Genomic DNA, 14451 nt, shown 5'->3' with positions numbered 1-14451 from the left:
TCACATGTGGCAGGGAGAGGACAGGGGCCTCTCAGGAGGTCTGCACTGCTGCTGGCGCTGTGGGCTCTGCAGGCAGGGTGGGGGAGGCCTTGTGCGCACAGTCGCCCCATTCTCCGGGCCACACACGCTGCACTCCAGGGACTCCTGCCGGCTGCCCAAGAATAGCTGGGATTCCTGGAGGAGGAACCAGCTCCCCGCACCGCCTGCCTTCAGCCTCAGCCAGTCTCAGCGTTTTAGCATCAGGTTCTCTGGTCCTCCACCTCCCACTCCCCAGCCGGCCCCGCCACACCTGTCGGTGCCTCATTTGCACGCTCAGTGACCTCAACGAGAGAACGGGGAGAATGGTTTGGCAAGGTTTGGCCCTCAGCTCCCCACGGGCACTCCTGGCCCCGTGCCTTCATTTTTTATTTTATTTTTCTGCGCAGTGGGGACTATGGCCTTTGGCTGCCCTTGGATGCAAGTGCTTTGCACTGCCTTGTCTTGGGGGAGGTGGAGGGAGGAGGCTCTCCGCGTGCCCTGTTCTCTCTGGTTTGAACCCTTGCGGAAAGCAAGGAGGGTCAAGTTCACCATCCCCCGGAGCCGCCTCGCCCCCACCTTGAGGCACTGACACTTTGCTCACAGCTTTATTGGATGATCTGAGCGGAAGGAGCAGGTTTCTCAGAGGGGTGAGAGAACCCCGAGGTGATTTTCTCCAGGCATGCTTCTGCCGCCAGAAGGACCTGAAATACCCAAGAGATGAATGGGAGGCTGTGCCAGGGGACACGAGTCAGGTGGGCAGTAGGCCCTGGACGCTGCCAGGGGACCGGAGCCTACAGGAACTCTACGGGAGGAATGGAGCTCCAGGTGACCATGGGTCCCACCACTGGCCACATAGAAGGTGGGTCAGCTTGTGTAACAGGGGGTGTTCCCGGAGAACGGCTCTGACAGGGGGCAGCGCTTGGGTGTGCTGGAGAGCGCTCGGCGTCAGGGGACAGGAGGAAGTTTCAGGGAGTCGGATCAGGCGAGAATGGAGGGCACAAAGGCATTGAGCGGGGCACTCCGGGGTCCCCGGCCGCCGCCACCCCACCCTACGCCCGCGCCTTACCCAGATCCGAGTGCTCCAGAAGGCAGTGCGCTATGTAGGCCGGGTTGCTGTGCAGGTTCCCGCATTTCTTGCAAAAAAGGATCTCGCAGAGCTCACAGCCCCCACCGCGCGGTGGCCGCCGCCTGGTCTGCAGCACGCACAGCTCCTCCGGGAGGCTCCGCCTTCTGCGAACAGGGACCCCCCGACGCTCAGTGCGCCACGCCGTCCCCTCCGGTCCAGCCGGGTGGAGGGGCGCGCCCTCCCTCACCTGTCGGCCTGGGCGCTCAGGCCGCCCAGCAGCGCCAAGGGGAGGAGCCAGCCCCAGAAGCCGAGGTCCGCGCTTCGCAGCAGCGCCACCTGCTGGGTACTGGACTCCTGGCGCAGCGGGCAGTAGGACACCGAGCCCTGCTCGCGGCCTTCGCCGCCCTCCGCCTCCTGGCCCTCGGCCCCGCTCTCCGCAGCGCTCTCCTGCGACGGCCTCCCCTCGACTTCCTCCTCCGATCTCTCCTCCGCTGCCTCCTCCTCCCTGACCCCGGTCTCCTCCAGTTCCTTCTTCCACAAGGGGGTCTTCACGCCTGCGGGCGGGCGGAGAGGTCAGGGCGGACTGCCTGCCCCTGGGTACCCTGACTGTGACCCACAACCCGACTCCCCTCGCCCCCTACTCCCTCCCCGCCAAGTCAGGCGCCTAAAGGCTGGGCCTGCGGGAGGCGGTCCACAGGAGGCAGCGATGAGGGGCGACCCTGGAACAGGGGGAGGCCCCTCCCCTTCCCTCTGATCGGCTGCAGTGGGCACTGATCCCTGTGTAGCGTGTCAATAAACCTTAGGTGCACTGGCTGGAATTTTAATACTCGGCGGTTTATATTTTGTTTTCTAGATGGGATTTCCTTCTTCACAGTGGGTCTGGCCTTAAGGAAGCCCAGCATCACCTGTGGCGGGGTGGGTGGACAGGTGGGTCTCAAGCACCTCCCTAGGGCTGGAAAAAGGCCCCTTCCGTGGGCAGAATAATCAGAAAAAGTGTCCCCCTGTGGGCAAGCCAAGTAGGGGTCTCCTTCTCCTTCCAGCTTGAGCCCAGTTGCCAGGCAGGTTTCAGCCACTGCTGACCCCCTCTAGCCGATGTCTTTGTTCACCGGCACAACTCCCCGACTCCGAGGGGTAGCCCCTGCAGACAGGAAGTTCCTGGGCCCCCATGGGAAGTAAACGGCCTCCCTGGGAGGGGTGCACCGCCCCGGAAGACACAGTGGCCCTTGGGCGTCTGGGGAGCTAGCCTCATGATAAGAAGGGGGAGGAGGGCAGAGAAGGCACATCCCCTGGAGTTCACCCCCAAAAGGTCCAGAAAGATGGCCATGGACCCTGCCCAACCTAAAGACAGTGGGGACAAAGGGGAATGACGATGAAGTTAGCGTTCCGGCTCACAGGTGTTAGGCACCAGCCACATGCAGTCGCCCCGCCTAATCTCTTTCACACATCGTGTCCCTGATCTTCACACCCCTCGGTTAAGTGACAAGGTAGGTCACAGAGGGGCCTCTGAATTTCATCCGAGACTTGGGGACACCCTTCTGGAAAAGTTATTCCCAACACTCTGCCAGTTCTTGGTGTTGCTCAGGTTGGAGAACCAGGGCCCCCTCTGCTTTTATTCAGGAAAACACATCAAGGACCCTCCTGGCTGTGAGAGGCCACACCTAGTGCGCAGCCAGAGAGGGGTGCTGGGCGCTTTTCAAGAGGCGGGTAATGGGAAAGAAAGGTTGGGACTTCAGCAGCCTCTGAGGCCCACAGGGGGACTCAGCCAAGGGCCCGGAGCCGAACTGGTGTGTCTGGGCTCCACCGCCGAGTCTATTTCATGCCCGTCTTAGGCGCTCAGGCAACCCCAGAGGCCGCGCGGCCCTTGGGCAGTGGGAAGCCACCGAGCGTTCCGAGGCAGGGACACACTCAGAGCTGTGTTTTAGGGCGCTCCCTCCGGCAGAGGAAGACCCACTTAGGAGTAGTTATGGTGGTCCGGGCCGGAGAAGACAAAGGCCTGAACAGCAGGAGGTCAGGACAAGGGAGCAGATATTGAGGCATGAGCCAGGAGAGGGTTTGTACGTGGAGGGGTATCACGGAAGAAGGCTGACTTCCACTCTGGGGGTGAGCTGGAGCGTCCACCCCGCCATCAGGGGGCCTGGTCGTCCGGGCCCACCCCGCCCGCAGCCCGCTCACCGTGCTTATCCATCCTTCCCGAGGCCGTGCTGCCCTCTCCTCCTGACCAGAGCCCGGGGTAAGAGGAAGCAGCCAGAACCCTCAGAACTTGGTCTGGTCTCTAGGGCCTCTGTCGGATCACAAGGGGCGGGGCTAGAACCCACCTGCCCCTAGGGTTCCACTCAGACCCTTTCTAGAACCTCCCAAAGCACTCAAAATCCAGGTGTCCCCTACCTTCCCTCGTTAAGAGGCATTTAAAGGGAACAGAGGGTGCCTTTGGCCCCCGCTCGGCAGGGCTCGCACCCCAGCTGCAGCCCATACATATGAGAGGCGTCTGCGCTTCAGCGTGTTCCCCTCCAACCCTCCCTCTCTTCCTCTGTGAGTCAGGTTCGGGGGTGGGGGTGCGCCCCTTCCTCTGGCCCACAGAAACCACTCAGAGCATTGTTCATCGGTAACCAAGACCATTCTTTCCTCTCCTCCCCTTTCTGTTCGATCCCCGTCCTCCCTCAACCCTGCTCCGCACTCCTCCCACTTCTGGGCCCTGGCTTTAGCTCAGGGGAAACCGCTGCTGCTCGTGAGGACGCTCAGCCGACCCTGCGGAGAGGGTTGTGAAAGTGAGGAACCAAGACCCCCCCCCCCACCTCCGCTTTCCTTGTTCCCTCCTCGTTAACACAGCAATCATGTCTGGATGCCTGAGAAGCTCACTGAGCCCTGGCCGGTGTGGCTCAGTTGCTTGGAGCATCACCCGGTGCACCAAACGGTTGGGGGTTTTTCCCCAGCCAGAGCACATGTCTAGGCTGCAGGTTCGATCCCCAGGTGGGGTGCATATCGGATGCAACCCATGGATGTTTCTCTCTCACACTGGTGTCTCTCTCTCTTTAAAATCAATATATGTATATAATTTAAAGATCTCAAACCATCACTTTTTTTAAAAAAAGAAGGAAACTTCCCTTCTAAAAGAGAAAGGAAAGCCCTGCATAATCTGAGAGCCACTTCCTCTCTGCCTCATATTTGCTATTCCTGAAACATGCCAAGCAGGCCCCCACCCGGGGCTCTTGCACTGTCTGTTCCCTCTGCCCCAGTGCCCTTCCCGCAGACACCCGTGGGTCCTGGTTCCTTCATCCCCCGCCCCCCTGCCCCCCTGTTCATTGCCGTCACGTCAGGGAGGCCTTTCCTGGCCACCTTACAGGACGTTCGGCACATGCACCCATCTTCCAGGGCCCTTTGGTTTGCTCCCTGGCGTGTATTGCTGTCTGACTCACCACAGATTTGCCTGTTACCCATCACCCCGCAGCCACTAAGATGTAAGCAGCCTCCATGAGGCCAGGGGCCTCATTTCCTCTCCATAGTTAGGCCTGTATTAGGGCCCGGCACACAGTAGGTACTCAAGACATATTTGTTGAGTGAATGCACTGCTGTGGCCCTGGGCTACGGTGCTGTGATTGACAGCCCACCCCAGAGGACTCGTGCAGTTAGAGTCTGGGACAGGCAGGTTCTCCAGGGAAAGGGGGGCCCGTGGTGCACAGACAGGGGTCCCGGGAGAGTCGCCCAGTCCTGGGCGTGTGTGTGTCCTCAGGGCCTGACACTGTCCACAAACTTTGTATCTTTTATTTGTTTACTTATTTTTAGAGAGGGGGTAGGGAGGGAGAACGAAAGAGAGAGAAACATCAATTGGTTGCCTTTTGTCTCCAACCGGGGGCCTGGTCCGCAACTCAGGCACGTGCCCTGACCAGGAATCAAACCGGCGACCTTTCCGTTTGTAGGACAACGTCCAACCCACTGAGCCACGCCAGTCAGGACCACATACATTACACCTTTATTCCTCACACCCACACCACCCCAGAGAGGTAGAAATCATTACTCCCACTTCACAGTTGAGAAAACTCAGGCCCAGAGAGGCTAGGTAGCGTATGAAAGTCACAGGGGTTCAGCCAAGGGTCCAGGGCTGCACTCCTGTCTTTAGACTCCAACACCGTGTCTAGTTCATCCCCACCCTACCGTGCTCACTCAACACCGAGGGCCACAGCACCCCCTGGCCCTGCTTGCCCTCCCCCCAGTCCCCGGGAGCCCCACCAGGCTCAACTCTGGTTCCAGGGCGGGCTCTGCAGGGCCGCCCTTGCCTGCCAGGAAGGGCTGACAGGGAGTGTTTGTAGCAGCCGCCGCCGTCTCCAAGGAGAGGAGAGGAGAGGAGGGCAGAGTGGAGAGGCTCCGCTGCCCCCTGGCTGGCTGTCGGGGGTGGGAGGTGGCCAGAGCAACCTGTCCAGCCCAGAAGGGGATAAGAGTGTCCTCGCCTTCACCGTCCCAGCAGGTGGAGAAGGGTCTGAGGTCACTGAGGGCCACCCAGTAGGGAAAGTTCTGGCAGAGACCGAGGAATGCCGGGGAGGGGGGTTGGGCAGGGACCCGGCCGGCCTGGTGGAAGAAGCTGAAGCCAGTGGCAAGTGACTGAGCCTGATCCTTCTGAGGGGGACCAGGGGTCAGGAAGGACCAGCCAAGACGCAGCGGGTGGCAGGACTGAAGCTGAAGCAGCAGGAGAAAGAGATGCCCACCTCCTCCCCTGCCAAGGGCCAAGCCACGTCCCAGCCTGGGGGACGAGAGAGGAGGCCCGGGGCCCCTGGGCCACCAGTGTGCAGCATCCGGCCGTTTAAGTCCAGTGAGCAGTACCTGGAAGCCATGAAGGAGGACCTGGCGGAGTGGCTGCGGGATCTCTACGGGCTGGACATCGATGCGGCCAACTTCCTGCAGGTGCTGGAGACGGGCCTGGTGCTGTGCCGGCACGCCAACGCCGTCACCGAGGCCGCCCTGGCCTTCCTGGCCGAGGCACCGGCCCGAGCCCAAAGGCCCCCCATGCCTCGGGCTGGAGTCTCCTGCAACAGGGCCGCCCAGCCAGGCACCTTCCAGGCCCGGGACAACGTCTCCAACTTCATCCAGTGGTGTCGCAAGGAGATGGGCATCCAAGGTACCCGCCCTGGACCCCCCTCACCCAGACCCTTACCTCCCCTGGGCGTCCACCTCCCCTCTGAGGCCCAGGCTGCCCTGAGGGCTAAAGCCAGGGTCTTCCTTCCAGAGTTGCCTTGGGCCAGCTCATCCCTTTTCATTCTTCAGTTTTCCTATCTCATGGTAAATCCTCAATAAATAAACGTGTTTGCCGAATGATTCATTCATTCCACAAACACGTACTAAGTGCCCCTCTCCTTGGTGTGAGGCGCCAGGCTGGACACTGAGGACAGGACACTGACACCCAGCGTCCAAGGAGCTCAGGGTGGAGGAAGGGAGAGGCGAGGGGGCAGACACGCCAATTGCAGCCGGGTGTGACCAAAGCTCAGAGCAGAGGCGTGTGTGCTGGAGGCCAGGGGAGAACACAGAGACCTGGTGGAATGGGATGTGAGGGTAGAGAGCGGCCGCAGAGAGGAAGGGGATGTGAGCTGTGCCTTGAGGCATAAAGAGAAGTTTGGGGAAAGGGAACTCTACACAGGGGAACAGCGAAGGTGTTTGGTGACTGGGAGAGGCTGTGGGGGGAGGGCGCAGGCCAGGCTGCAGTGGCGAGAAAGCAGGGGACAAAGGCTTGGGTGTTAGACGGGGCCAGGCGTGGTGCTGGGGCTTATGAGACTCAGGAAGGTGACACGTTGGGACCTTTTGTCTCCTTGGCCTTGGACCCAGCAGTGGGATGGAGCTAGATGCTGTGACATCCTCCAGGTCAAAGGCCGTGGGTGTGAGGCAGCAGGCCGGCCAAGGCGGGGCTACTGGCTGGTAGGAGGCAGCAAGGGGCAGGCCTGGAGGGGTGGGCAAAGCCAGTGTTTTATCAAGCAGTTACTACGTGCCATGCTTTATCTGCAAACACTAGCAACTATCCTCACAACCATCCAGAGAAACAGACTATGTCCCCATAAGAGAAGACCGAGGCTCAGGGACAGGCCGAGGGCGCACAGCTGGTGGGTGGGAGTGTCAGGGGCCCCTGGCAGCCTGGCTGCAGAGCCTGCGCCCCACCCACCCGGTTGTGCGTGGGCTGCAGGCTGAGTGGGAGATGCCTGGCGGGTACTGAGGCAGAACAAACTGCCTCTTGCTCCTGGGCCGGTCCTGGCAACCGAGTGAGGAAAAGGTGAAGTTTTCCTTCTCTCACCCCATCTCGCAGCCAGGCCCCAGGGGCCTTTGCGTGGCTGTGTCACCTCTCCCACCCCCACTGCCGCCTCTGGGTTACGCGGGCCACCTCACCTGCACCCAGTGCCCGAGCCTTTCTGCTCGGACCACCCCCTCCCCCGCACAGGGGCTCCTGGCCTTGGCAGCACCAGAGCCAGACCTCCTGCGGCTAGGTCCAGGAGTAGCCCCAGGGCTCTCCCTCCCGCGGGGCTCTGGGAAGGCCAGCGGCCTCAGGCTGCCCACCCCTCCCTGCGCCCCCTCGCCCCTCCCCAGAAGTGTTGATGTTCGAGACGGAGGACCTGGTGCGGCGCAAGAACGTGAAGAACGTGGTACTGTGCTTGCTGGAGCTGGGCCGCCGGGCCTGGCGCTTCGGGGTCGCGGCGCCCACCCTGGTGCATCTGGAGGACGAGATCGACGAGGAGCTGCGGCAGGAGCTGGCCCTGCCCCCACCGGACCCCCCACCGCCAGCGCCCCCCAGGCGGCGGCCTTGCCACTTCCGAAACCTGGACCAGATGGTGAGCCGCTCGGGACCCGCCCCCAGGCCCCGTCTCCCAGGCCCCGCCCCCCCTCCTGCCCCGCGCCGGCCGCTGGGTTCTTGAACTCCAGTCCGCACCCCGACACTAATCCACTGCGTGGCTTCGAGTCCTGTCTCGCTCTGAGCCTCAACTTCAACCACTTATAATAGTAACTAAATCGCCTACACCGTTTTTATTACCAATCCAGTATTCTGCACCGCCCCCCCCCCCCCCCCCCGCACTTAACGACCCTCAGGCCGCGTTGTTAAGAACCCAGCCGCTGGCACCATCTCTGACCCCTGGCGTGGAGCCCGAGTCCCTCCGCTTCGCCGCGGGGGGACTCGGGGCTAATTATGTAACCTGCCTGTGCCTCCGTCCCCCTGTGGGGGTGGTAAGAGAGTCCTCTGACCGACAGGTGGAGTGCTCGGGACAGCGTCTGGCCGAGGGGCCCGTCGGTCGGGGCGTGGTCAGAGCACTTAGCTCCCCCTGCGGTGGACCCCATCCCACCACCGTCCCACCACCGTGGAGCCGGGGGCGAGGAGGGGTCTCAACTTGCCCAGGGCCTGTCACAGCCGAGGCTGGGACGCTGACCCCTCCAATTCCAAAACCCACCTTCTTCACCATCACACCCCACCGCCTTCATCAGCTGACCCCGAGGGCGCTGGGCCATAGGTGGCCACTCAAGCAAGGTCTTGTTGCCGGGTCATTAATATTCTTCCCTACCAGGCCCTGGCTGATGTGGGTTGGAATTTTCCTGTGCTCTTAAGGTCCCGGGTTCGATTCCTGGTCAGGGCACATGCCTGGGTGGCAGGTTTGGTCCCTGGTCCAGGCTGTGTGGGGGAGGCAGCAGATTGATGTTTCTCTCTAGAAGCCCTGGGGTGGCTGTGGGGGCAGGCAGACCCCCCATTGGACTCCATCTGGCATGGGTGGTGGGGAACTGGGGCACAGGTACAGAAGGAGAGCTGAGCCCATGTGCCCTGCCCACAGGTTCAGAGCCTCATCAGCCACTGCACGTGCCCAGTTCAGTTCTCCATGGTCAAGGTGTCTGAGGGCAAATACCGAGTGGGGGACTCCAACACCCTCATTTTCATCCGGGTAAGTGTGGGGACAGAGGTGGAAGGGCCCCCAGGGTCAGCAGACTCACATTTCCTTCCATGGGACCCTGCCCAGGCCTGAGAGCAGAGCTAGGAAGTCACCCCTTGGGGCTTGTGTTCTCTCCCTGGAAAAATTCCAGAAGATTCCTCACAGTTGGCAGGCCTATCCCCCTGGTCCCATGAGGGCAGCCGGAATGACCCCCCACTTCTGCCTGCAGCTCTGCCTGACTCTCAGGGGTCCCCAGGCAGAAGCGGGGTATGAGGGGTACCCCTTATTTCCATCACCTCACCCCAGCTACAGGCTCAGTCCGAGCAGGGGGCTTGAGAACCCCAAATCTGCATGCAGCCCTCGACCCAGGCACACGGGCCTCACGGCCCCCCTTTGAGGCCTGACTTGGTGCATTCTGCAGAGTGAGCGGGAGTAGGAGTCAAACGGGCCTCCCCCTGCCTCCCCCACCCCTGCGCCCGGCGCTCCACGTCAGCGACAGCCTGTCCTCAGAGGCATGGCCAGCAGCTCCGTACCCAGGCAGGGACACGGCCGAGCCCTGGAGGGCGCCCGCCACAACGCGGGGGCAGAGCCCTCACCCAGACCCTGAGCCAACAGCCCCGAGAGGTGGGCTGGGGCGAGGAACGGTGGCCCTGCTCTTACTGCGGGGACGGAACGCTGGAGAGGCGATGTGACCAGAGCGCAGTGGGGCTGAGATCCGGCCCCGCCCTCCACATTCTAACACACACACGTCAGGCAGAGCCAGGGCCCCATTCCTAACACGGGCACGTGCAGGGTAACCCTGCAGCGAAGGGAGGGCTGCGAGGGCCCTTGTCCCGTTGTGGGCGACCTTGTGATTGACGGCCTGCCCCCGCCCTGGACGACGAGTGTTATCCGATGCCCGTCACGGAGGAGACAAACACTCCCGGCCACACACGCGTGCCGGGGAGTGTTTGCATGCGCACACGTACTTGGACATGTGTGTGAGCTGGAAGACCACAGGCTGCCCGGGAAGAGGGGACACTCCCCACTTTGCCCCGAGTCTCACCCTTGCCCCCTGCAGGTCCTCCGGAACCACGTGATGGTGCGTGTTGGGGGCGGCTGGGACACACTCAGCCATTACCTGGACAAACACGACCCCTGCCGGTGTACATCCCTGTGTGAGTGCCTGGAGAGTCCCCTCCCTGTGCTCTGGGTCGGGAGGCCGAAAGCGGGAGGCAGGGTGGGCCTCCAGGGGCAAGAGGTGTGGAGAGGCGTAGGGAGACAGGAAGGTGCTGTGGATCCTACGGTGGAGAAGGCACAGGTGTGGCGCGGCCGCAGCCCCAGAAGAAAAGCCGAGCAGGCATGGTGCAACACCGAGGATAGCCACAGGATGGCGCCAAACACCCAGCGAATTAGAGTTCGGTCGGAGCGCCTCTAGGCGGGGCTTAGGTCTGGCTCTGATGCCTACAGGGGTGGCACCAAGCATGACCTGAAGGGTCTTTAGCCCTCCAACAGTCTCCATCAGCACCCCTAGCCCAAGTAAACATGCAATGTAAGTAAAATGTGTGGACTGGCCATACAAATGCAGCTGTAAACAAGTTGCTGCCCCCCACCCCCACCCCCCACCAGATTTCATCCCCTAACCCTGGTGAGGAAATGCTGGCACAGGTGCTGTCCCTGTCACTGCCACCGTGGGGCCCCTGTCTCTGATGCTGGGTGCGGAGCAGGAATTGAACCCTCTCCTCCTTTCCCCTCTGGGGGCTGTGTTGGCAGCACACAAGCCAGGCAGCTCCCTGGAGGCTCCGGGGTCGCCAGTGCAGCATGAAGTGAGGGTGCAGGACCAGCCCTCGCAGCCACAGCCCACGGTGACCGTCAGCCGCTCCCAGAGCCCCCCGCCCCCCGTGGACTGGAGGACGTACACCTCTTCCAGCCGAAAGCTGAGGCCCCCTGCCTCCTCCCCCAGACCCCACAGTGCATGTGGAGCAGGGACAAGGGTCCCCCGAGAGACAGCACCATTCCTGAGGTACCGGGAAGGGTCGGGGCAGGGCCTCTTTCTCCTTAGGGGTCCACATTCTCAGAGGCCACCCCCCTCCCCGAGATAAAGGGAGCCGGTCTCTTGGCAATGCCTCCGCCCCAGCCAGGCCTCAGGTGTTCAGAACAGAAAACGCACCCAGTACCTTTGGGATCGTCTAGTTGCTTCAGATGCACCCTGTGGGTGAGGAAGCTGCGCCCACACGGGGAACAGGCCCACACAAGGCCTTCTTGCCATTTCGTGGTAGGGCAGACACGAAGACTCCCTGTCACCCAGGACTGGTGACCCGGGGTTGCTGCACCTGAAGTAGCCCAGGGTCCAGACCAGGCTGCTTCCTATCTGCCCCCAGGGAGGGGTGGAGGATAACGTTGAACAGTATCTGCCATAAAGGGGACTCTTGGGCAGGCACAGGCGGAGGGGGCATCTGTGTCCTTCATGAAGTCGGGCCTCGGGGGGTTCTGGCTGGGAAAAGGCCCTCCCCTCCCAGAGCGGGGGTGGGGGGGGGCGGTGCTGGACTGGATGGCCCTGCCAGCCTGGCGATTCTCCCTTTCAGGTGCCAGCAGAAGCCATCTTGGGAGCACCTGTCAGCTGGGGACAGTCTACCCAGCCCCCAATCCTCACCCACCCCTAGGGGACGAGACCCACAATGCCCCTCTTCGGGGAAGAGGGAGGGCAGATGCCCCTCTGAACCCCCCAGGGGGAGGACTCCTACATCTTGGATTCATGAGGAGACAGACAGCTGGGGAACCCATTCCACGGTCCCCACCCCACAACGACCTGGAGCTCCTGAGCCCACGGCCAAAGGGACGCCAGCAAGAGGACCATCTACCCTGCCTCATTACTCCAGTTTCACCATGCCCATGGGCCCCAGGCAGCCACCCCAGGGTGAAGCTGAGGGTGCCTCCTCCCAGCTCAGGGAGCCAGCTTCCATCCGTTCTCCATCCCCTGGTAAAGGGCCCACCAAGACCCCTGTCCAGCCGCCTCATGCCCGACCGCCCACTTCAGGAGGAAGCTCCCCTGGTACTGCAAGCAGAGGTCCCACAACAGAATTGGCGAGAAGCTTCGTCGCCCAAAGAGCTGTCACTGGAGTCTTGGCTGGGTCCGGACATAGGGACTGCTCAGTGGAAGGGAGGCAAGGGGCCCAGAAGCCAGATCCCTGGGTGACGGCAGAAGCTGGAGAGTCCTGGGGCCGGGGCCCACCGGAGCGGGAGAGGAGGTGCACTCCTCCGACCTTGGATGGGACCAAGGAGCGAGCTGTCTACCACGGCCTTGAGGAGGAGCTTTTGGCAAATGTGAAGCTGCTAGAGGTGGGGACCGCTGGTCCCCAGGGCCCAGGGTCTGGGCTCATCCCCCGCAGTGGAGTCTATGTCCGCAGCCTGGGTGTGCGGTGGCCTGAGCCTGGGGGTCCTTATGACAAAGTCATCCAAGAACTGGCTCAGGGCCCCCCACCCCTCAATAAAGTCGACATGGGAGCCTGGAAGGCTGCCTGTACCAGCTCCCCTAAGCTGGCTGTTACCACCGGCCCAGGAAGCCCACGAGGGCAGCTGGGAGACAGAGAGAGTGCACCAAGGACAAGGGCAGCTGTGAGCGTCTGGGGCACCAAGACGAGGAAGGTCCCAGCTCCAGGAGGGCCAGACTTCTCAGGCCCGACTCTGCCTGCCAGCCTGGAGGCCCCCACGCCTTCGCCCCCGGACCCAAGTTGTGGACCCAAGGGCAAGAGAACACTCCGGAAGCCCCGGAGGGTGCCATCTATTTACAAGCTGAAGCTGAGGCCCAGAATCCGGCCCCGGAGAGACCACAGGCCTGAGAAGCAGCCTTCACGAATCCCCAAGCCCCTGACCTACTTCTGCCTGGGTCCCGTCAGGGCGCCCCCTAGGGGCAGGCTGGAGAGAGCGCCAGCGCTGGGTGGCAAGGGAGGGGAGGCAGCCCGGGCGGGTGGAGCCTCGGCAGGTGGAGCCTCGGCGGGGGAGCGGGAGGAGGGAAGGGAGAACGAGCCCTCCGCTCGGAGGGAGAGCAGAGCCCAGCCTTCGGGCCTGGGGCCCGGGCAGCCTGACCGAGTCCCACGCCCTCCTGAGGAGGGGTCCTGGGTCTAAGGCTTCTCCTCCTAGAGCCTGCGGGGAGGGTGCCCGCGTATCAGCTGCGGGAGCGGAGGGAAGGCCCCACGCGGGCCTCGACACAGGGCCAGGCCTGGAGAGCCGAGCACAGCCGCCACCAGCCCGGACGGGCGGCGCGTCACTCCCATTCCAACACGGCCAGGATGCGGGCAGCGGCTGCCCTCTACGCGATCACCCTCCCCCGCCCCAGGGCAGCCCCCCGCCCCAGGGCAGCCCCCCAAGCTCCGGTCTTCTGGCCAGGCCCACCATCTGGTCCCACAACCCTTGTAAGTTATCAAACACTCGTGGGTCTGTCGCTGAGTCTCCATCCGGCTCGAGTCCCTCTCTCTAGGACGGCAGTGATGGGGGGAGGGGCGTGCGGCCTCGAACATTCCCGAGGGGAAGGGGACCAGGGGAGGGGGCTGGGGCGAAACAGCCGGTCCAACCCGGCCCCGCACGGCCGACCCATGGAGGCGGCTGGGGCGTCAGCACCACGGACAGGGGCAAGGCCGCCGACGCGGCTCCGGGGCTCGGGAACGGGGACCTCCGAGTCCACTGGACGGGCGACGGTGTCCACACGGGCACCCCCTCGGAGTGAGGACAGAGGCCACGGTGGGTCGGCAGCAGGTGAGGCAGACACAGGACCGAGTCCAGTTACGAGCAGGTTTCCTGAGACGGTGGCCGGAGGAGACGGGACGCCTCCCCTCTGGAGGGGTTTGATCAGGGGGAGGAGGGCTCGGGGCGATGGGGAGGAGTCCCACACTCGTCCCCGTAGTTCTCCCGGGTGACCTGGGTGTCGGGGCTCGGGGCCACCCCGCCACCCTCGCTCTCCTCGCCCCGCAGAGCCCCGCCCCTCCCACGGTCAGAAGCGGAGCCGACACCTTGGTACGGAAATGAGGGCAAACACTCCCTGATTTTTAATCTGACTTCCGGTCGCCGTGCAATGGGCGTCACGCACACGTCCAGACCCTGTGGTGGGGAACCCTGGGTGGGGGCAGGGGGCAGGGGGGACAGAGACTCGGAATGAGGGTGAAGGAAATCCAAATCGAAGACCTGGGGTGACGCGGAGGGGGTGAGGTGGGCCAGCCAGGCGGGGCGTTCCAATGGCTCCTACAGGCCCAGCCAGAGGCCTGGGCCCCCAGCCACCCCGACTTCGGGTGCCTCAGAGCTGGGGGCCACGGTGATGGCGAGATGCTGCCATCCCACACCCTACCCACCTGGCGAACCAGGCAGCAGGACGCGGGGGATGGGGGGCAGGCCCTCTCCCTTACCCTCCCAGCCACTCCGAGGTGTGGGGAAGGGGAGCCTCCACCTCTTCTTCAGAGGGAGGCTCAGAGGGCAGCCACTTGTCCAGCCACGGAGCACGTCAGGGACGAGGAC

The 14451-nt window shown here is 63.1% G+C and overlaps 1 protein-coding gene across 1 annotated transcript; it reads left to right on the top strand.

Annotated features, from left to right (window-relative positions):
• Positions 1–5418: 5418 nt before the first annotated feature.
• Positions 5419–13420, top strand: GAS2L2 (growth arrest specific 2 like 2). The gene is made up of 6 exons (XM_037066838.1): positions 5419–6191; positions 7643–7884; positions 8872–8979; positions 10028–10124; positions 10720–10969; positions 11532–13420. Exons 1-6 carry the CDS (start codon positions 5774–5776, stop codon positions 13069–13071), a joined length of 2655 nt encoding a protein of 884 aa, XP_036922733.1. The 5' UTR covers positions 5419–5773; the 3' UTR covers positions 13072–13420.
• Positions 13421–14451: the final 1031 nt, after the last annotated feature.

The sequence above is a fragment of the Sturnira hondurensis genome, unplaced genomic scaffold (genome assembly GCF_014824575.4).
Source record: "Sturnira hondurensis isolate 20B ecotype Veracruz unplaced genomic scaffold, ASM1482457v3 Scaffold0001221, whole genome shotgun sequence".
Taxonomy (NCBI): Eukaryota; Metazoa; Chordata; class Mammalia; order Chiroptera; family Phyllostomidae; genus Sturnira; species Sturnira hondurensis.
This window is presented reverse-complemented; position numbering and strand designations above follow the sequence as displayed.

Coding starts and splice junctions, on each gene's coding strand:
- GAS2L2 (XM_037066838.1), top strand. CDS start 5,774: ATGCCCACCTCCTCCCCTGCCAAGGGCCAAGCCACGTCCCAGCCTGGG. Junction 6,192..7,642: donor CAAGGAGATGGGCATCCAAG/GTACCCGCCCTG, acceptor GCCCCTCCCCAG/AAGTGTTGATGTTCGAGACG. Junction 10,970..11,531: donor GAGACAGCACCATTCCTGAG/GTACCGGGAAGG, acceptor TCTCCCTTTCAG/GTGCCAGCAGAAGCCATCTT.